We start from the raw sequence: 22631 nt of genomic DNA, 5'->3' as shown, positions 1-22631 counted from the left end.
GCAGTACGAATCATGAAACAGTGAAAGGAATGAAATGTAGAAAAAACATGTGAATCCAAGTTATCTCCACTGACCTCAAATGTAAATCGGTGCATTAGGAAAGAAGTATTTTCAAAAATCACTCTTTTCCAAACACAAAATGGAAATTCAACATTTCTGATTTTACAATTTCAATAAATTCACTCAAATACTGATACTAAATCAAATATTATGGAACAGATTTTTTGGAGAAAATAAATATGGTATACATAAAATAGACAAACTCTGCACATTAATTCAGATTAAAAGAACACATTACTGAACACTGTTCATTCAGCCTCGACATGTACGGCGTTACACCCTGGAGACTGCATTTGGGCGTACAGGACATGGTGACCGTGGCTGTAGCAACACCCACAGTCAGGGTTGGCTTTCCTGCCATTACTGGCACTGGAGAGTGTGTGTATGTGCGTGATTGTGTCACATCCACAATGCTGCAGTGACATCACTCCACCAGCTAGAGAAGAACAATAGAGAAGGAATGACGCGATGCTGTGAGAGGAACCGGGCAAGCATTTTCTGTGTGCGCCCTGCCAATGGCTTTATGGTGCTTTAAAATTTATTTTTAAAGCGGCTGGTGGTACTTCTGGCCTTTTTTTTTTTTCTTCTTCCTAAATCAAAAGACACTGTTAAAAGTGAAAATACACAAACACTCATGACACACATTTGTATACATATATGCTCAGTTCCCTAGGCGTCTCCCTCTTTCACCCTGGGGAGCCCTGATGTCACTTGATCAGAAACAGGAAATAGTTACACAACAGAAAGGGAAGTGGCCTCTCTGTGGGCTGCCTGCATGTGTGTGTATGTGTGTTTGTGTATGAGTGACTCTGTGAGCGTGTTTGTGTTTAATGTGTGCACAGAGGGGGGAAGATATCAGGAGGACCGGGAATGATCACAAACTGCTGCATTCCTCAATCCGGGCCCTGTGGGCTTGACTGGAGCTCCAAAATTAGCCTGTTGCTGTGGCAATGAAAAATCTCTCGCTTTTATCAGGAAGCAGCGGCAGCCCCAGAGGTTCAGCCCAAAAGTTTGTGTGGTCAGCACGAATTCATGGCAATAAGAAATCTGTTACAAGTCTTAGTAAATACCAGGAAAAGTGCTGTCTTCATCTGCTCTGCTCCAGGCAACTAGTCTACTCAATGCCAATGAGCCTTGAAAAGTCTTTTTTTGGGAAATTCATTAGCAAAGTGCACATTACAATGGATTTTCTCATGCTGTAACACACTTTAGAAGGCTGCCAAGAAATAGAACCTCATCCACATGGCGGAGGTGCAGTCTAAATCTGATTAAAACAGCTGGAGAAAGAAAAAAAAAACATGGCAACCTATTGGGTAAATAAGGAAGCAGCGCTGTGGTATGCCAGAGATAAAGTGCAACGGCTTCAAAGCATCAAGGCAGCACGGCGATAAACAGGAATCCACCATTGTTCCAGGGAATGACTATGACAGGAGCGTCAGTGGGCAGTCCGAGCACGAATGGAATCTGGTGGATGCGGGCTAGCTCTGTGTAGGATAAACTAGTATCATTTTTAGCTACTCCTTTCCCATTTCTTCTGCCCTTGGAAATTTCCACTCCACATGTGTGTCAGAGTCATCAGGATAAACGCCGCAGTGGTAAACTGATGGCGCAAGCAACCAAACTACGGCGTGCTTGGCCCAAATCCATGGTGAGGTTGGAGTTATGAGGTGCTGAGAAACCGGCTTGGGTTAGCACGCTGTTCAACTTCAGCTCCTGTTGACCCGATGTGTTGACACTGCCTAGGTAACAGTTTAAACAAACTATTTTTATTCCATGCTGGATGAATGCCTGACAGGGGGGCGGGTTGGGATGTTCAAAAGGCTTCTAGAGGAACTTAAAATGCAGCAGGAGCCAGAAGGTATGCACTGTGAATGGACTGTATACACAAAGCAGCTTAAACAAGTATGGTGGAAGTATTTAGGGCACTGTGGTACAAGCAGGAGTTCTCCACATGCTTTACTTAGTATAATACAGGCCGACTGCATCGTGTAGGAAATGGGAGCAAAGGTAATTATGCAGGTCATATTTAATTCTCTGTATAAGGTCTACACACTTGTTGATTGTTTCTATTTTAGTCATGCTGTAGCTATTTGTTTGTATCCTCCAACAAACCCAAGTATCTAATCTTTCTAACTGCCTTTAGTCTTTCAATGAAGTTAATGAATTAACTTAGGTTCAGGAGACAGGCCACTGACCAGCCTTTATATTCCAAGCCAACCCACTCAGTGCTGTTTTGTCTCCCACCCTCCCTTCCCCTTTGGTACCTCGATTTCTCGCCTACCTCATCTCTTTATCCCCTCTTCCCTCATCCCTTCATCCATTCACTCTCCCCCATCCCTCCCTCCATTCATCCCTACTCTGACTTAACTAATCATCTCCTCCCTCATCCCTCCTACCCTCTTCCCTTCCTACTCAGTCCTGTGCATTCCTCTCTCATTTCTTATTCTAGGTAACATTTTTGTTACCTAAGTTTGAAATCAGCTCGGGTGAAAGCACCTGAGACGGAACCCCCACACTGAGTCTCACTCGAGTCTCACCCTATCCTCCAGGACCAACCAACCAGACGACATCTCTTTTCAATCTCACCCAACATCCAAATCTATTCCCATGCTCTTAACATTCATTATAATCAAGCATTCATTCAATCTTTAAATTACATATTGTTGGCGCATGGTCCTCGCTAGTGAATAGTTATTTAGTGACTTTATTAACTGAATTGTGACATACTGCAAAAGGGTTATTATCAGAATGGTGAATTAAGATCAATTTAATTATGGTAAAATTTTACACTGATCTTGTGAGTTTGAGGACATAATAGTACATGTTGCTCATTCTGTATACATACAATACAGTAATAGAAAAGCTTAGTCACTTTGCTTTTATCACATCTAGGCTTAAATATTGTGTGTGTGTGTGTGTGTGTGTGTGTGTGTGTATGTGTGTGTGTGTGTGTGTGTGTGTGTGTGTGTGCACTGACATCTTGAGCTCTAATCTTTATCCGCACTGCTTGGAATTTATGACATCTCCTATGTGTGCATCTGGGAGAAAATGTCCTTTTATATGCATGTTAGAGTATATACATATGACTGTTTTACTTGTGTGCATTGTGTTTGTGTGTGTGTGTGTGGCCCCCCTTAGCCAGCAAGGGACTTTGAGTGATGGAGGAGAAGGGGAAGAGGAGCAGGAGGCAAGCAGAGCAGTGAGATCACGTCATGGTGGAAACATTTGGCAACAGCTCACATAAACACACACAGACGCATAAACACGCACACAGACACACAGACACACAGACACACACACACACACACACACGCTGGCCTGTTTTTGTTCTCTGGTTTTTAAGGGGAAAGAAGGGGAAAATGACATCAAGCTCATCATGTGAGGCCAATCAGACAGACGAGGGAGGGGGTGAGAACTGGCAGAAACAGAACATTGTTACATAAAACTCTGTACAGGCCTCCTCTGGGCCCTGTTACCATATTATGTGTGACTGAGTCTGCCCATGTGTGCATGCTTTTTGCTCGCTCGCAGGAGTGTGTGCGAGTTAAGTATTTGCACAATCCCTCATCAAGGTGTGGGCCTAAAAAAGGAGCTCCTTACATACCTGCAGCGTGACTGTTTGCAGAAAACAGAGCATTGTGCCACCGTGCAGCTCCACAGCTTCTCAAAGTCTGTAAGACTTTTCAAGTGCAGGGGAGGTGATGTCATAGATATTTCTGTAGGCCATTTTCTTTGACCTTTGTGCTCCCTTGGTGCTGGCTGGGGCTGGGCCCGTGTGTGTGTGTGTGTGTCCTTGTGTGTTTGTGTATCTACAGGCCAGGGTGAGAGCACCAAGGCCACTGGCGCCAGATGTGACGACCGCAGGAGTCTGGAACTAAAAATAGAGCTCTGTTCTCAGCACCGTGAAACAGAAGAGAGGAGAGAGGGAGGAGAAGGAGGAGGGGGGAAAAAATAGGAGGGAAGGTAAAGGGGGGCTGAAGGAGGGATGGAGAGAAAGACGAGGTCATTGAGAATAATGTGTCAGCTCTCCCCGGGGAAGGTGAGCTCACCTCCTAATGGCACCACTGGCTCCTTCTCAATGAAATCATTGATCTGCTGGAGCTCCCCATGGTGTAATGGAGAGGGGTCAGAGGAAGGGGGTGGGGGAAGGTGCAAGAAGGTGCAGAGAGGGCAGGTTAGGAGGTTAAGAAAGGGGATGATAGAGAAGCTGGAGAGAGGAAAGACGAAGGACGGAGGAAGGGAGAACATGGACCTCAGGCACACAACCGCAACAACCTCTCTGACCGGCATTGCGGACAACACAGCCAGAGGCGCAGAGTGGTGAATAACTTTGACTCATTGATCAATGTCAACCTGATCTCCATCACACAGGTATCTCCGGAAATTGATGTTCGGCAGCGCCATCTCAAGTCAAGAGAATGCACTTTGCTGTGAAAACGTTTAAGCATTTGGCAGTTTCTAATCACATAACATTTGTGATCCGTGCCTGTTGGGAGCATCCGGCACACACTTGCACTCAATAACTCTGCAGGTGTGTGTGTGTGTGTGGTTTAGAGGAGGTGGAGACTTCCTGCTGGGCTCCAGAAGGAGGAGAAGAAGAAACCATGAAGCGAGACTTTCAGCTCTGAGGAGGCTGAGGAACACAACACGGGTCAGAATGATGGCTTGTGTCACTGAATGAGCTCTCCGACCACACACATTCTGACTGACATACACACATGAGTGCACATAAATGTAGCCAACTGAACACATGCACCCCTACACACACACACACACACACACACACACACACACACACACACACACACACACACACACACACACACACACACACACACACACACACACACACACACACACACAGGACCTACGTGAAGACACCCACTCATTCAGGATGAAATGAGGAGTATTACCTCATCTCCTCAATGGCCGTCCTCTTTTTGTTTTGTCTTTTTCTTTTTCTCACACGTGCACTCTTAAACATTGCCTCATGCGCGTGCACGCACTACTTCATATGCACATATTCATGCACACAGACATACAAAAACACACAGACACACTGACACAAACAGACCTCCTTATGTAGCTCATTGGAATGTCTCTGTGAACGGGTGCATTGTGAGATTTGGCCTCCCACGATTACCTCACTTCTTCAACTTCTCTCAGATGCGCGCACACACACACACACGCACGCACGCACGCACCTGACACAAACACACACAGGGGTCGCCGCCCAGTTGTATAACAGCACAGAGGAATGACACATAACTGTACTGACCTTTGCACCTCTTTCGCTGCAGTCACACCCTAACCTGATCTCATCAAAGCCCAAGGGTACACAGCAGCTCATGTGTGTGTGTGAGTGTGTTTTTAGTGTGTGTGAGAGAAAGAAAGAGAGAGCAAGCGAAAGAAAATGAGAGAGAGGCACCTTTCATGTCCTAATACCTCTCATCAGCATGTCATCGCCATGTCTCGTCCTGTGTGCTTCTGCACTGAGCTGGCAGGCTGACAGCGTGGGAGTCAGCATGCTAACCTGTGAAAACCCAAACTGCCTCCCAGTTCCATACTACAGTATGTACCATATAACAATCATCGTAGTCTACTCTTCTTCTTTTAGTTTTACAAAAACTGTATATCAATCAAACCTTAGAAAAGTCCTGCCATTAGAGTTGACAAAGACAAAGCTAAATATTTAATACAACTGGGGAAAAATAGTACAAGTTCCCCTAGATTCTAGCAGCATACTCAGAAATTAAGAGAATTTAGTATGCAAGTATACTTAACTGACTGACTGTGTCACTTTTTAGTGTGAAAGTACAACATATTCAAAACCTGGTTAGACTTAGTTAATGCACGGTATGGAAAGTCAAACAGCGCAAATGTCACCAAGCCTGTTTAACTGGTACATGACAGGTGGAGGTATGAGGTCCGATCTACAGGAGAGCAGCTAGCTCTGCAACCAACTATCGTATTCATTATCAAATCATCAAATTTATAGATCTTTTTTGTGATGAATTGATTCATCATTTATAGGCCTGTCACGATAACAAATTTTGCTGGATGATAAATTGTCCCAGAAATGATTGCGATAAACGATTCTGAGACCTTATTCATCTAATATAATGATAATGGCATAATAATGCAGGTACACCTTTTCAAAGCTCAATACACTTTTATTTCTAAAGAATATTTAACACTGGAACTGGAAGACATTTTAAATATCCACAATAAATGAACAACCAAAAACAAGAAATAACATGGAATCTGAGTCTCTGTTAACAAACAAAATGCACTGGAATAAAAACCAAACACAATCAAAAACAAGAAATGAAATAGTGTTAATTTCGTCAGACGAGACGAGACTAAATATGTTCGTCAACGACCTTTTTTTCCATGACTAAGACGAGACGATGACGAGACTGCGGCAATGTCCATAAACGCTGACTAAGACTAAATTAACATGCATTATTGTTGACGAAAAAAGACGAGACTAAAATGTTTTGCATAAAATAAAAACTAAGATAAAATCTCTCTTCATTTTCGTCTACAATCGTCTCTACTTTTTCATCATGAGATAGAATATTCAGCTGTTACTGAGACCCGGTGCTACGGCACCGACAGGTGCCCCAACGACCGTTATCTACCGGACCGAATAGCCTGCGCTTCTCTCTGATGCTCCTAAACGGATGTTAGAGTCAACCGAAACATCGCTGCACGGGGCGCTAGTTAAAACTACACTTGGCAGCAGGTAACGTTAGCATACCGTTAGCTAGCAGTTGGATTTAACACAGTTAAAATGCTGACAGCTAAACGGTGTAAAGGTTTGTCTCTATTTCCAACACGAGACGTACGACAGTCTGTAGCTGCCGTTGTCTGAAAAACAACACATGTTGCGTTCACTTGAAATACGCCTCGCCAGTTTCGTGCTGCATTTATTTTATTGTAAAATGTAAAATATCCTTTCCCCATGCAGTGGTTTTTTTGTCGTTTACTGGTGAAATAAGGAAGAGGCTCAATATTTATATAACTTTATAGCATTTATTTATGTTTATAACTATTTGACTGAAATGGTTATCAGAAATAATTTATTTAAAAAAAGACTAAAATGTTTTGACTAAAACTTGACTAAAATGGCGAGACTTTTAGTCGACTAAAACTTGACTAAGATACCTTGAGTTCTCTTTTGACTAAAACTAGACTAAAATGACGAGACTTTTAGTCGACTAAAACTTGACTAACAAAAATATTTGGCACAAGACTAAGACTAAGACTAAATTAAAAATAGGTGACAAAATTAACACTAAAATGAAATAATTTCCATTTACTCATTTTTATTTATCATGCGATTAATTGGTTTATTGCATATTGCGACAGGCCTAATCATTTTGTCTATAAGTGTGAGAAAATAGTGAAAAATGCGCCAAACACTTTCCCAAGGGGATGTCTTTAAATTGCTTGTTTTGTCTGACCAACAGTGCAAAATACAAATATATTCAAATTACAGTAAAATGGAGAAAAGCAGGAAACATCCTCACATTTGGGTATTTGGAGCCGGGAAACTTTTTTTCTTGAGAAATGACTTAAACAATTAATCCTTTATCAAAATCGTTCTGTTGAATAGCTTATTGTTTTAGAACTTAAAATCAATGCTAATTGGAGACTGAAAGTTAAGTCAGTGCTCAGAGGTCTCCCAGTACAGAGAATCTAGACACGTACGGCACGTGCCGCCATTCCTCATCTCCTTTGCCTGTGCGCGGCCCTATTCTGTCCTTTCGCTCTCCCTCTCTCTTTGACCCAGTCGTGTGCCGCTTTAGTAATCTCGCAAAAAACACTGGCAGATGGCGCAAGGGAAGATTAGGAGCAGCCTTGCACAACTGAAAACTCCACACACACACACACACACACACACACACACACACACACACACACACACACACACACACACACACACACACACACACACACACACATACATGCATTAGATGGATTAAATACACACCTGCAAAGCTGCATCCCTGTCCCTACACCTTAATTTCCTGAGATAAATCTCTGCGTTTCCTGTCAGCTCCTTCTATAATCTTTTTTTATATTTTCCAGTGTACTTATTTCCAGTTGACAGTTTTTACAATATTTCAACAAAACGCCTGCGCATTGAATATAAAATGCATTGTCATTTTTTAATCACCACCTCCCATCCTCTTGAAACCTCTCTTTTTATCTGCAGAACATGAGTGCATATCCCACACATTCTCTCTCTCTCTCTCTCTCTCTCTCTTTCGCTCTCTCTTTCTTTCTCTCTCTCTTTTCCCTTTTTGATTATTATTCTCTTTCTATGCCGTCTCTGCAGCTTCTTCTGCTAAAACTGGAACACGCGGTTCAGATGCCAACATCAATACATTTCATCCCGGTAGGCCTACATCAGCGCTGATGTGACGCATGACGCAGCTACACAGTTGGCATCAGCTAACACAACACCTAACTACACACTAGCAGGCAGTGTTGTCTTTGGTTTGGCTGTGTGCAGCAGATTGGTGGGAAACACGCAAACTTTAGACCCACTGGGGAGGCAGCTGGCTCCAACCAAGCAATGTTCTCCTTCTCTACAAAAATAAAAATAAAACACACACACACACACACACACACACAAATACACACATACGTACACACACACGCAAAGTCCGAACTCTGAAAAAGGCAAGACACATCAGCCTGAACTCCAACTGGGTGAGATCATTGCTGTGGTAAATATACTGCTGTCCTCAGAGAGACATGTTTCTCACAAACTCTTTCACACAGTCGATGAAGTAATAACGCAAACATATGCACGTACACAAGCATACGTACAAAGACACGTGCGCACATCAACATTTTCCAACTGCCACCACCACATCCGGCGTGAATATACATTTCAAAGTAAACGCAGGGTGAGAGAATTCGCTACCCGGATTACTTGTCTCATTCACAAAAACAATGGCCCTATTGGGACACGGCTTGCTCCATGACATCATCCACATGTTGGAAGTGGTGTGCTTTCTGAGCCCGAGTTATTGATTATTTAGTGAATGGAGAGAAACCGAAGAGGAGTCACTGATAGTTATTAGATCAATACATTCCCAGTACACGCACTATGGTTGTGTAACATGTCATTCAAGCAGATTATCTGCCAATTTCCCATCTTTCCTGCAATGAATACCCCCAGTTTATGGACAGTTTAAGTCAAAATGTGAAAAACATTACATACATACATAACTACTTTAGAGAAGTGTATCTCTGCAAGACTGTGCCCTAATCTCCCATTGGCAAGCTTCTGCATTGGTAACATTTCGGGCAGAAAATCCTCTTTCCCCCCAGACAGCTCAGTGATTATTCTTTTATTCACCCTGTCCATCCCATTTATGGAATCTTTTCTTTTCATCTCTCTATCTGACCCTCATTCCTATCCCCTCCCACCCGTATTACCCCTCACTTGATTTGCAGTAATGTCACGGTGTGTACTGTACGTGTGCCTGTGTGGTCTGCATACGTGAGGCTGAAAAGAAGTCATAATAAGATATGAAGTCATCGCAGGATTTATTAACATAATAAACCTGAGGTTCAGTAGAGGGGCAGGGGGAGAAGTGGAAAAGAGGGAGGGGGGAGAGCGAGGACAGGGAATGAAGGGAAGAGAGAGGAGGATTACTGTTTGCAATTTTAAACTACCTTGAATCTTTAAGAATGTGAGGGGGGGGGGGGTAAAGCCAAGCAAAGCCAGGAATGATGAAAAGATGGAAAAAAGGGTATGAATGGAAAAAAAGAAGGGCCTCAACTATTGAGAACTTTATAACCATTAATGTATCCATCTTTTTTTTACCCTATACATTTTAGAAAATAGTGCCTGTGACAATTTTCGAAAGCTCGTGAACTTTTCTGCTTCATAAATGACATATTTATTAAGGTAATTGCAGCCAATACATTTCTGTAGATCGATTTATGGTTTCAGCAGTTAAATGCTAACAAAACAAAATTCTATCCTTTTGTGCATGAGGTGGCTGATGTGTGAAGAGCCCAGTTTGTTCACACTCACCCTTTGTACCACTGCAGGCTCTAAAGCGGAGCTCACTAATTCTTTTTTACCCAAGATAGAGAGGCATACACCCTTTTAGACCACAGCCTCCTTGCTTTTGTTGATTGTAAAACAAAGGCTGTACAAAGAAGTGACTGACTTAAATAGTCTTCCCTGTATATTTGCTAATTCACATCATGTCTGGTTAATTAAAATTATTTAAGAAGCATTTGTTCAAAAGCTTTAACCATTTCTCCTTGTCTCTCATGCATGCCATCTCTCTCATGAAAACTCTCCTATCCTTTGACACGCAAACAAATCCTGCAGCACTCATCCACATGTGATCAGGCACAAATCTGCCCACCCAAACACACGCATGCACGCATAAACATCAAGTATTCACAGACGCAGGCTGCTAGCTCCACTAACCCCAATAATGCAACCACCCAAACAACGGCCAACGCCATTGGCTGAGTCCTTGTGGGGAATATTCTCTGCCACTGTTGTCGTGGAAACAGCAGAAAAGCGGGGACAGAAATGGAAGAAGTGCGATTCTTCTTCTTTTTTCCTCCAGATGAATCGCAGCGAGAGCGAGCTGAGGCGACTGATAAGGAGGAGGGAATCGCTGACAAGGGGTCTCTCATTAAAGAAGGGTATGATGTCTGATCAAAAAAGCTGAGGAGGAAAAACCTGGCTTTCTGAGACAATCAGCGGGAGTGTGTGTGATATCGAACATGGCTGCATGTTTGTGTGTGTGTGTGTGTGTGTGTGTGTGTGTGCCCAGCCTAAGCATGTGCTCAGTACATCTCTGTGACTGTGACTAATTGTGGAGCCCGGGTGCCTTGAGGCAATCCTCCACATCTATGAATGACTCATGAAAAAGCGCTAATCTCCCAGCGGAGGGAGAAAACTGAGAGGAGGAGAAGATTGGGGATGCAGAGAAGAGAGCAGAGATTTGCCTGAGCAGCATGCTACTGCCGTCTCATTTCCAGTCCGGACTGAGGCAGATTACACTCCCCTTTCTGCGCTGACACATTTGGGACGGACTCATAAGCCTCTGCTGGTGGATGTGTGCGTAACGAAAAGCTGCAGCCACCGCAATCGAGATATTAACTCAACGAGGCTATTAACAGTCTTGCTGAAGCTCAATTATAAGTCTAAATGTGCTAAGTGGACACTATGACAGGATAATAACTGTGGTAAATAAGGCCAGAGGATTGAAGTTAAGCTTCAGCTTTATTTCAGTGATGCTGGGTACGAGAACGACTCCGGGGAAGCTTAGACATCAAAGAGTCATCAGAGAGGCTTTTTATCTGGGGTTTTTACACTTTCTCCTCTCCTTTCTAACTCCACGCATACCTGTAAACCTGTGAAAGTGTGATTACTGCCAGTCGGGAAATGAGGAACAACTGGTCTAATGTGAGGAGAAGACCCCCTTTTGTGCTCATCAGTGACATCTGCTGACCAAACTGTAGAATGACAAACAACTACACTCAAATCAGACAAGGGTGGTGAGGTGAGGCGCGCACCTGCCCGCTGTACACTTAGAAGTGTGTAATAAATAGAGAAATGTCCATTCTGTTTTTACATAAAAACACAAAACACCGTCATCATCACACTCATGCTCCACACTCTCTCGCGTACCAGTGAGCAGGGAGACTTTGTGGAAGGTGCCTTCCAACTTCCCCATCAGGATGTGCACGAAGCCATCTTTGGACAGGTGCCCTGCTTCTTTGGAACTCTGGTCGTAAACCACCACTTCCTGCTTCCTGCCCAGCTCCACCTGCACAAAGGAGAAACAACAAGGAAGAGAGGAGAGCTATTTTTCAGTGCTACTGTGGAAAGTATGTCAAGCATCCAGTGCCAACAAGGAAGACAGAGTTAGTTAATATAGATAGATAGATACATAGATAAATAGCACTTCATTGTCCGTGTACACGGAAATTTGTCTTGCAATACAAGCTCCAACAATTACAACACAACAACCTAAAATCAAAGAGCTAAAAACATAGAGGCATCAATAAAAACATAAATCGATACTTAATTAATATGAGGGGGGCTGTGCCCTGCAAAAGTGGTCTTAAATAACCATAAATATAAAGCTGAAAGTGAAAGTGGCTGGAATTGAAAGAATTTAATACTGTGTAATAAACACACACACACACACACACACACACACACACACACACACACACACACACACACACACACACACACACACACACACAAATATATATATATATATATATATATATGTTATCAGACCAACTGATCTTTTTCAAAAGGGAGCTAGGGAGTATTTCCTCTTGGCTGAGAAAAAGTAGTTCACTCCAGATTTTGTAACAAAAACTACACACGAGATGCTGCAGGGTTCAAACCTGCAACTGTCTGACACTGAGCTAATACCCTAAACACTTGACAACTCTGCTGCCCTAAAACACACCAGGAAGCAGCAATGAACTCACAAACACACCACAGGGAGTTATGACGATAAACACAGGTTTTATGGATGCTAGTGACTGCAACAGTAAGCAAGATGAACTACAGGTGATTCTAAGTTATAAAGATAAAGCATAGGGTTAAATAAAGCATAACGCATTAGGGCTGAGTGTTGCACTGTGCATCAGTGGCGGTAATATTTACGGCACAGATACTGCTGAGAGGTTTGTTTTGTCATACTGGGCGGTAATATCAGTAAAATCATAAAAGCTGGCTACGTCGCGAAGGGTGTTGGCATCCATCGATGCATCAGTGTGATGCCGTTTATATCAGATTGTGAGAAGATATGAGCATGCGCCAGTGTGATAGAGTGTGCCTGTGTATGTGTGTGTGTGTGTGTGTGTGTGTTTGTATGGGAGAGTGTGAGCATGTGGCGGCGCACACACCAGCAGGGCTGTGTTGTTGCCCATGTTGTCAGGCAGGCTTTGGTCACATGACCATCAGGCAGTGCCTACTGCAGCTATGAATCACTGCATCATTGAACCACCACTGGACAGGAGAGGAGAGAGGGAGGAGGAAGGAGGGCGAGCGGAACGTAGGGATGAAGGGGGGGGGTAGTGGAGTAGTGGGGCAGGGAGAGATGGAGACGAGATGGAGAAAGAGGCAAGAGGAGAATCAAGAGAAAGAGAGGGAAGAAGAGAAAACTGATGCGAGGAAAAAGGAGGCAGGCACTGGAAGAGAAACAGAAGATGGAGGGAGACGTGGATGAGAGAGGGCAACCCATCGCATTTATTTGTTTACCTTAACACACAAGTGCACAATCTTTATCTCAAATATGCCGTTGAAAAGCCACAAGCTTCCAGGGAAAACTGTACTTTTTCTAAGCATCCTAAACCACCCATCTCCTTCCCCTCTCTCTGTATGCTGAAAGGCACACTGGTTCACAGCTACACAGTGTGCATGGAGTGTGCCTGATAATGTTTCTGCTTACAGAGTAGCTGTCGCACAGCGCCTGGGCAGCCATGCAGGTGATTTAGACAGGAAAAGGTCAGTCTCTGAAGTCTGGTCACAAGTAACCCTGGCCCAGTAAAACCCCAGCGTAGCTCTGCCTGCCTGCATGCAGCACCAGTACTGACATAAAGGTGTGATCGACCGTGAGTGACTTCAAACAACTTGCTTTCTGGTCTTTAAAGTGCCCATATTATAATCATTTTCAGGTTCATAATTGTATTTTAAGGTTGTACCAGAATAGGTTTACATGGTTTAATTTTCAAAACACACAAATATATATTTTTTTAATATTCTCTCTCACTGCTGTAGATCCTCTTTTCACCTGGTCTCTGTTTTAGCTACAGAGTGAGACCTCTTTTCTTCTTCTTCTTCTTCTGTACTATCTTTGATTGCACTCGCACATGCTCAGTAGCTCAGATGTAGATCATGTCAGCTAGCTAGCTCCATAGACAGTAAAAGAAAGGTTGTTTCTCCAACTTGTAACTCAGTTACAAGGCAGGATTAGCTGGGAGACTTCTAAATGAGGGCGCACATTTAAGTAGTTCTTTTGGAGATTGTGGTGAACTTGTGTGTGTTGCAGCAGTGCTTTGCTATTGAGAACGAGGTAGCATGCTATCGTTAGCATGCTAGCGTTAGCATTAGCGTTAGCATGCTAACGCTACGAGCTAACGGTTGCGGCCAGCTCGTTTCGGATTGTGATGTCACAGAGAGGTCATGTTTTCAAAGTCAGTGTGACAAAGGGTGAGACACCCCAAAGAAAGCCTTTTGTGTCGCTATGCGTGGGTTGTTACTATTTTAACTTTTTAATGTACTAGTTATTTCAACATGAAATAGCCATCCAAATAAAATCTTTTAAACTTGTTGCCCGTACAGTGCCTTGGACCTTTTTCTTCTCTTTTTGAAATGTTGTGTTTCCTATCAAAGCGAATCTTCATTTATTTATTTTGTCTGAGCACTCCTGGCTGAGGTGTTAATAGGAACAGACCATAAAACGCAATCTTTATTACATGTCAATCCCCTCTCTCTATCCCCTAGTTTATCTCTACCGCTGACTGTACGATAAAGGCACATAATTAACACAGATGATCTGCAATAGCATCTAGCCCGGAAAATGCTTACAAAATAATGTACAGCCTGGTGGCTTTAGCATGCACCTGTCAGTGATAGACAGCAAAGCAGTTGCCCTGTGTTTCCTTACTTTAGTTTTTACCTGCCCGTTGCACTGATATATTTGTTATTTTTCCTTCTTCTTACAGGTTCATCTTCATGCCTTGCTTTCTTTGTTTAAATCCCCACTATCTTTACTAACCCTGGATAATTTTGGCTAATAATCCTAATGGGATCAGATCTAATTTGAGAGCCTGATCTCAAGGCCTGAGGATAATTGGCCTTTAACTATAATACATACGCGCACAGACAACACAAATTCACCCGCACATACACACACAGTACAGCATACTCAACAGTTGTGTTTGTCAGCTGCACATTACAAAAAAAGGATGGAGAAGGGACGGCGTTAACAAAGTTAAAATACTGATTTCATCTGTATTTTCTCACAAAATCCATACTAAGCGTGGAGGATTCATTCAATGTTTCAGCTGAGAGGATGAAATTACACCTCCAATCATCCCATTTGAAAGCGCTCTCTGCCAGTTAGGAAGAAAACGGCAGCCTCTTTATTTAATACAAGTGTATGAATGATAGTGAAAATTGTTTTTAAAAGTAGTTTGGCTATACTTTATATTCTGCTTCAATAATACACCATAACTACATCTCCAGCTCAGTATGTGATATGCACAGAGTTTGCTGCAGTGTTAAGAGGTCAACGACCCGAGGGAGCGTGGGGCTGGCTGTCAGACTGCAGCACTACAGATCTCTCATCCCTCTGCAGTGCTACAGCATCACTACTACTACTGTGCTGGCCCAGGCGCTCTGATGCATGCAAACTGCAGGTAAACAAGGAATGCCACTGGCAGAGAGAAGGAAAAAGGAGGGGCCATGGAGACAGAGTGAGGGGATATGAGGAAAGAAGGGGGAAAGGACACCCAAGCGGGTTATCTGAGGGAAAGCTGAGGCAGGAGGACGATCAGGAGGGGGATGGTGCAGAGAGGGACAGAAGGTGGCACTGGCAGACCAAATGCCACGATCCTGCAGCGCCCAAGCTTTCTTTAAAGGATCTGAAAGCTGGCATCACAGCAGGGCAGAAACAAGGATTGGTCACAGGGGGAGAGGTTCTTTTTTTCTCCCGTCATTTGCAGAGGGAGACGACAAGAAATAGAGAAGGAAATTGCAAGGGAAGCAAGAGACAGAGCAGATGAAAGCCACTAGGAACTAGAACTTGTGTTAAAGTACTCATATTATGTTCATTTTCAGGTTCATAATTGTATTTAGAGGTTGTACCAGAATAGGTTTACATGGTTTAATAAAAAAAAAAAAACACCATATTTTTGTTGTACTGCACATTGCTGCAGCTCCTCTTTTCACCCTGTGTGTTGAGCCCTCTGTTTTAGCTACAGAGTGAGGCATCTCACTTCTGTTCCATCTTTTTTGGGAGTCGCACATGCGCACTACCTAGGTAAGGACTAGAAGTAGAGTACGAGGGCGTGCCACGCTAGCAGCTAGGTGAGCATTATAACGTGTGTTACAAAATGATGCACGTTTGTCTCTGAAGTAAAGGCTAAACACAGTAAACTACAATAGAGCTGTTTGGAGCAGTTTGTGAACAGTGTTTTCTGTTGGAGATGGTAAGTCCCTTTGGGGTGGACTTTGGGCTTTTTCACTTTGTAAACCTATAACGTGCACAAATAGATATATAACACAATAAAGGAAAGGGAAAAAGCCAAAAAGCATAACATGAGCACTTTAAAGAAAGAGAAAAGAGATAATGTGGGTGTAAAGAAGAAAGAATAAAAGGTGCTGGGTAAGAGAGAGAAGTCTCTGCATGTGTCTTACTGACCCCGTGTTATAAAATGTAAAAGGAGTGGGAGAAAAACATGATCTGACAGGAGGCTGCAGCCTTACTGTCAATGCTCCTCTGCAACAACAGTCTGCACGCACACGCGTACACACACACACACACACACACACACACACACACACACACACACACACACACACACACACACACACACACACACACACACACACACACACACACACACACAATGAAACATAGATGATGGGTAGCAACAAAAGTTATTTGTAGAATTGTGGAAACACAGCCCGGGCGTACGGTAAGTGCTTGTGTAAGAAAGTGAAACATTGTTTCTCCTGACCTCCGCAGCGCCTCTGACCGGTGACAAGGTCATTGCTGAGCAGGGACAGTATGTGTGTTTTGTGTGTGAACTGGCCTGTGACACAACATCAGCACAAACAGTCTAAAAATGGCCCCACATTCCTGAAGCGCAGTCCGGGTCCTCTCAGTGCGTCCTCTCCGGGATGTCCTGCAGAGAACAAGTCGACTGCAGTATGAACTCTCTTCGACTAACAGCGTTTTCAGCTCAGACTGTGAATATAAAGCAGTTTGGAGCCCAAAAAGTAGACACGGGAGAAGAAAACACACTGTGCATTTTGAACATCTTTTGTTTAACAAGAGCAAAAGATGGCACTGTGTGCGAGAGTCAGCCCTTATAGTGATTCAACAACGGCAGAAAATACTGTACATATTACTCTTTCGTGCGCTTATTGTTGATTGATTGTTGGCACATTTTTACAAGGCTTATTATGTCAATGTGGCTACAAACTGGCTTAATGGTCAGAGCTGCTGCAACAGGCAGTGACCTCTCCTCGCAGTCGATCTGTCAGTTTAAGACTGCGCCACACAGGGTGTGACATATATCACTCGCCGCTGTAAAGACCTCACCCCCCTGGGCCAGATGATGTCACTGACTGGCACTGGCAGCTGCCACTTCCACGTATACTTGTGTAGGTGTGATGTGTGTGTCACAGATTTCCTGTACTTCTATCCTTATGAGGACCAAATACAAAGTAGTTTCGACTCATGGGTTTAGGTTAACAGATTTGGGTTTGTGTTTAGAATTAGCATCACGTTGAGGATTCAGATCACGTTCAATGGATAGGGAATCAATATTGTGAGTGGAAAAGTTAAGTCCTCAAAAGTACAGTACTCAACCGTGTGTTTTTGACAAGGATGTGAAGCTGTGGCAGGGTGTTGAAAGTCCCTGATGCCTCTGTGCATGTGCAGTGTGACGTCATCACTGACCATTTCAGTCACCTGATCTGGTCCCACCATCACACCGCTGAATGTCAGAGGACCTTTAACACGCATGCGCACGCACGCACGCACACACACACACACACACACACACACACACACACACACACACACACACACACACACACACACACACACATACACTCTCACACACACACTTATTGTCTACAAAGAGCACGTGCATGCTGTAGATCCGGTTATAACACATCATCCTCCTCACTTTGAATACAATGTAAGCCGCATTTCATACCCGCAAATCATCTAAAAATCATTCCCTCCATCTTTCATTTACATCCATGAACTAAAAATCCATTTTTAACATAAATGTTACTCCTTCTCTGTGTTGCAGTGGGTTGTGTCTGACACTACATGCAGTATGTGAGTGTCTATGTCAAACAGTAGGTACTTTAAGCAAACAATGATTCATGCCATGACCTCATAAAAGCAAACACATGACATATCCGGCTCTGTAGAAAAACCACCGCCGGCTACAGCGTCTTTCTTTGAACTTGGCGAAAGGAAAAATGTGAATGAAACAAAAAAATTCCCTGACTTTGCCCTCTGGGTAATCTGGGAAACAATCCATGACTGAATCATCAACTAAGTTCTGCTGCTGCTGTCAAGACAGATGACACATGAAGCCCTCATGTTTTGTCATTCATTTAAAAAAAAACTAAAAAAACTGTAGTGTTTTCCAAAGACATTAACAGTGTCTTCCTGTGTCTGACACTAACAGGCAAGTTCATTTTTACACAATCTCAGGAATTCTCACCCTTGATTCTTCAAAACGATCCACAGATTACCCATCATGTATCATTACAGCCTTCCGAGGGAGATAAACACGACATATGGTGCGTCATAAGTGGAATTGATGGGGATCTCCTTCGTTGCATGAATGCATTAGTTGGTCACGTGCAGTCTCCCCCTGTGCTAGGCAGCAGGGGACTCAGCCAATTAAGATCACAGACAAGATCACAGACCCATTGCCTGGCTCTCTTTTTTGCTACACGGCCATTATACCAAACAACAATAATTGGGCTAATATTTTGGTATCACAACACTTTACAGACATCACAGACATACTGGAGAGTAATTACACGTACAGGTCTGTGACTTAACAACAATAGTGCAAATAATTAAATACATAAGTGGTATGATACAACCAGTATGGCTGCAATTAACAATTATCTTTATTGTCTATTCATCTGTTTTATCTATTAAATTTCTATTAATCTTTAATCTATAGTTGTTTTTTTTCAACTGATCTTTAAGTCTATACAGTAAAGCCACGTATCCCAACTTCCCTCAGTTAATGTTTAGGTAAAATTGCTTGTTTAAACTACCAACCAGCAGTACAGAAATAGAAAGTATTCACTCTACAATTTGACAAAACAGAGACAGCAGCAAATGTTAACATTTGAAGAGCTTGTTATTTATTTATTTTTGTTATTACCAAAAATGATGACAAATACCCAATCACAGCCACATTTTTGGCTGTATTTTTGACCTCTCCCACAAAAACGGCATAGTAAGACTTGAAACATCCTTGTGAAAAAAATCTAAATTTCTACCTCATTCCTGCATGTGACAGCTTGGAAGAGTAACGTCTGTCTCTATATGAGTGGCCTGCTATATTATTGCTACTACTCCGGGTCCCATTCATCAGAGGTCTGGCCTCCATGCATGCATACAGTAGTAAGGGGTAGATGCTAGATTGGATCCGCTAAACGTGTTGACGTCTCAGGATGTGCCTCGTGGCCCGCCTTATTTTTGCCTTATTCTGCCTCTGACTGGCTTACCCTGTTATTCTTACCCTAACCCTAACCAATCCACACTCCTCATGCCGTAACCTAACTACGTCGACACATCTAGCAGCTCTGATCTGAGCATTTACCGGAGGAAGTGTGCTTCCCCAGGCTGGCTGCTGGAAGAGAAAACCTCTGGTCCATCTGTCAGGCCGGCCTGGCCGGCTGTCCCTGTCACAGCAGCAGGGATTAGCCAGACTTAAGCCAAGAAACCAGCCGCTTGCCCTCCAGCCTGTCACAAAAGGCACGAGGAAGCCCCATTCCCCGACTAAGCCTGTGCCATCCCTCTCCCAGCAGAGGTCCACCACCACCTAACCTACTGTATCCAGCTCTCTCTGACCTACATTAATAGAAAGCATTAATAAAAGAGGTTGTGAAAGGATGACATGTGAAAGGGAGAAGAAAGGGGACACCATTTTGATTGCTGCTACGCTGGTCATGGATGTTCATTCAGCTCAGTTAACTGAAGCGTTCTATGAAAGAGGGTGAGTGCAGCGCCTTGGGGGATGCAGGCTATTAGTGCTCAATGGGATGTGAGGCGGGAGGCAGTCAGGGAGGAGGCGGAGGCAGCAGCCCAACCATGAATACCCTTAGTGCTGCTCTCCCGCTTCCTGCATTCACTTCCCTAACAAAGAGCCACAATGGTGTCCTTTGCTGTCTTGGCTGGCTGAGGCGGCTCCTGGCGATGCTCAGAGCCATGTGGGGGGTAGAATGGATGGTGTGTGTGTGGGTGTGTGTGTGTGCGTAAGGGGTTAGCTGGGAGCCTGCTTTAACATCGCACAGCCCGTCTGCACGTGCCCAGCCCGCGGCCTGCCAATGGCCGCACAAAAGGGATGATGTCATGCTTAGCCAATAACAAAAGAGTCTGCGTCCGTCAGGCCCTCCTCTCTCACACGGCTAGTTCCAGCTTTATCCAGCCTAGCATTAATCGCTAGCCTTATCCTCTTTACTGGGGGTGGGGAATGGATAATAACAAACCAGCCATGGGGCAACACGAGATAGAGAGAGGAAGGAATAAATGATGAAGGCATGGCTTGGTGGTGGAAAGCTGCAGGCTATGGTTGTGGGAAACAGACAGACAGAGCTGTCATGAGATGGAAAGTGAGAGAAATCAGAAAGGAAGCATGGCTCTGTGGGGTGCCACAGTGTGAGACCTGCCAACCACAGGACCCCACGCAGAGATGGACCCAGCATAGAAACACACTCAAGAAAGACCTCTAACACTTCACAGCTCTATAACTTTTTTCTAGTGCTGTTTTTTTTTCTCCCTTTCTTCTGTCTAAATCCGTAGACTACAAGAGTAGGTCATCCATCATCACCACTCAAAATGAAACCATTATCTGAGCAAAACTGGATGTTTTGGTCAGGATGAGTCGCACATTCTGAGATGCAGGATCTCCCTTGTGGCCTTCAGGCGTAGCAGTCTTTTTTTTATCCAGGTACTTGTAACATAGGCTGGCAGAATGCACTAATACAAGAGGTGTAACACAAGCGCCTTGTCCAGTTTTCAGTGAGAAGAAAGGCATGTGGGTTTGACTGCCAGAAGCCCTTGCAATAAAGCTGAATTAAAACTAATTGGTATAACAGAGAGTCGGTGAGAAACAGCAGGCGCATTGGGACTCTCAGCCAATGGACCAATTATACAGACGCCATTAGCTGAACCGAGGCTCATTTGACTTGAGAAAGTAACAATAATCCACAGTTCTCCTTTTTACCATCGGACTATAAGGAAGGGGTCAGTCACCTTCAAGTGTGAACTGTAATCCAACAAGGAGCGGCAAAGCAATAATGTATAATTATTTGCCATTTGGTGGACAGGGTGTGTTTTTGGTGATTAAAGTTCTCTAGCTGTGCACCAAATGGAAATACAGAGTTGTAGTGAACAAACTGTTCACTACAACAGCAAAAATCTGCCATTATAATAGCAATCCGCCATGGAACAAGCGTGCCTGCCTTTAAAGGGAATGTGAGATAACGCTCTGATTGGTTTGTTGCACGTTACGCCCAAACCACACCTATGAGTAATGTAGCTACTTCAGACCAACCCATTTTAGATTTGCGTCGGGCGCAAGAGTCATTGATCCCGCCGATATAATAGCAACAGCGCCCGAGATCCGCCCACAAAGCTGCTTGCGTTTGCCGTTTAATACTTGCGTTTCAGATCGTTAAAATAGGGCCCTAGGACTGATACGGTATCTAAAAGGGCATAAAATGGGAGCAGGTCATAAATCACATTCATAAGTAGGTTCAACCCACTGAGTTGCGTTACAGGTCAGACTCCTGGCAACCAGGAAGTAAAAAACAAAAAACAAAAGTAACAGCATTTTATGCTGCCATTCAAACCCAATGTGTCACTCAAAAGTAGAATTAATACCAAAATGAATAATATTGGGCGAGGGAGTGCAGCCAGGAAGAGGAATCTTATCTGCCATCTCCACAGCTTTGTTGATTTATTTGTCCAATCGTGTAAAACTAATGGGTGATGTATGCACACACTTAAATACCCAAAATTCCCCACCCCTCCCTGCATAGGTTTCCCCTCTCAGAGTTCCTTTAGTTTCACACAGCGACTAAAAATACGAGAGTCAGCGTGCCACGGGTGGACAGGCCATGGAAAAAAGGCTGTCATATTCGGAGGAGAAGTCATGGAAAACGGGAGGATCCGATTTCAGGGCCACTGATAAGCAACAAACCTACAGTACGCCCGCCTGCCCGCCAAATATAGCACCCACTGATGTTATGCAGGCTTGGGCTCGCACATAGGACGCCAATGTAGAACCACAGTAGTATGCGGGTAAGGCTGTTGGAAATGTTCTGAAAAAAAACCCCACAGAGATGTTAGGGAGGCAGTGTCTTGCTCAAGGACACTTCAGCAGGCCGAATTGTTGACCAATATTTTTCGTGTGTCTCTATGTCCATTTAAACGAAGAATTCCTTAACAGGATATTTTGTCACAGCAGTCCCTGCTGTATTCCTGTTTTGCATTCCCGTGCTGATTCTGCCACTTCTGCTGAAACGAGCAAGATTATGCTGACTTGTC

At 43.7% G+C, this 22631-nt stretch overlaps 1 protein-coding gene across 3 annotated transcripts in view; it reads right to left on the bottom strand.

The window, feature by feature from the left end:
- The window catches only part of dusp8a (dual specificity phosphatase 8a), a 49103-nt gene that overhangs the window by 17537 nt on the left and 8935 nt on the right, over positions 1 to 22631 (bottom strand). For all 3 annotated transcript variants that reach the window (XM_039808263.1, XM_039808262.1, XM_039808264.1), the window contains exon 3: positions 11747 to 11885. In XM_039808263.1, the coding sequence (XP_039664197.1) occupies positions 11747 to 11885 (139 nt within the window). The remainder of the gene's footprint in view (positions 1 to 11746; positions 11886 to 22631) is intronic.

This window comes from Perca fluviatilis, chromosome 8 (genome assembly GCF_010015445.1).
Source record: "Perca fluviatilis chromosome 8, GENO_Pfluv_1.0, whole genome shotgun sequence".
NCBI classification, from domain to species: Eukaryota; Metazoa; Chordata; class Actinopteri; order Perciformes; family Percidae; genus Perca; species Perca fluviatilis.
Note: the sequence above shows the minus strand (reverse complement) of the source record. Positions and strands in the feature narration are given on the sequence as shown.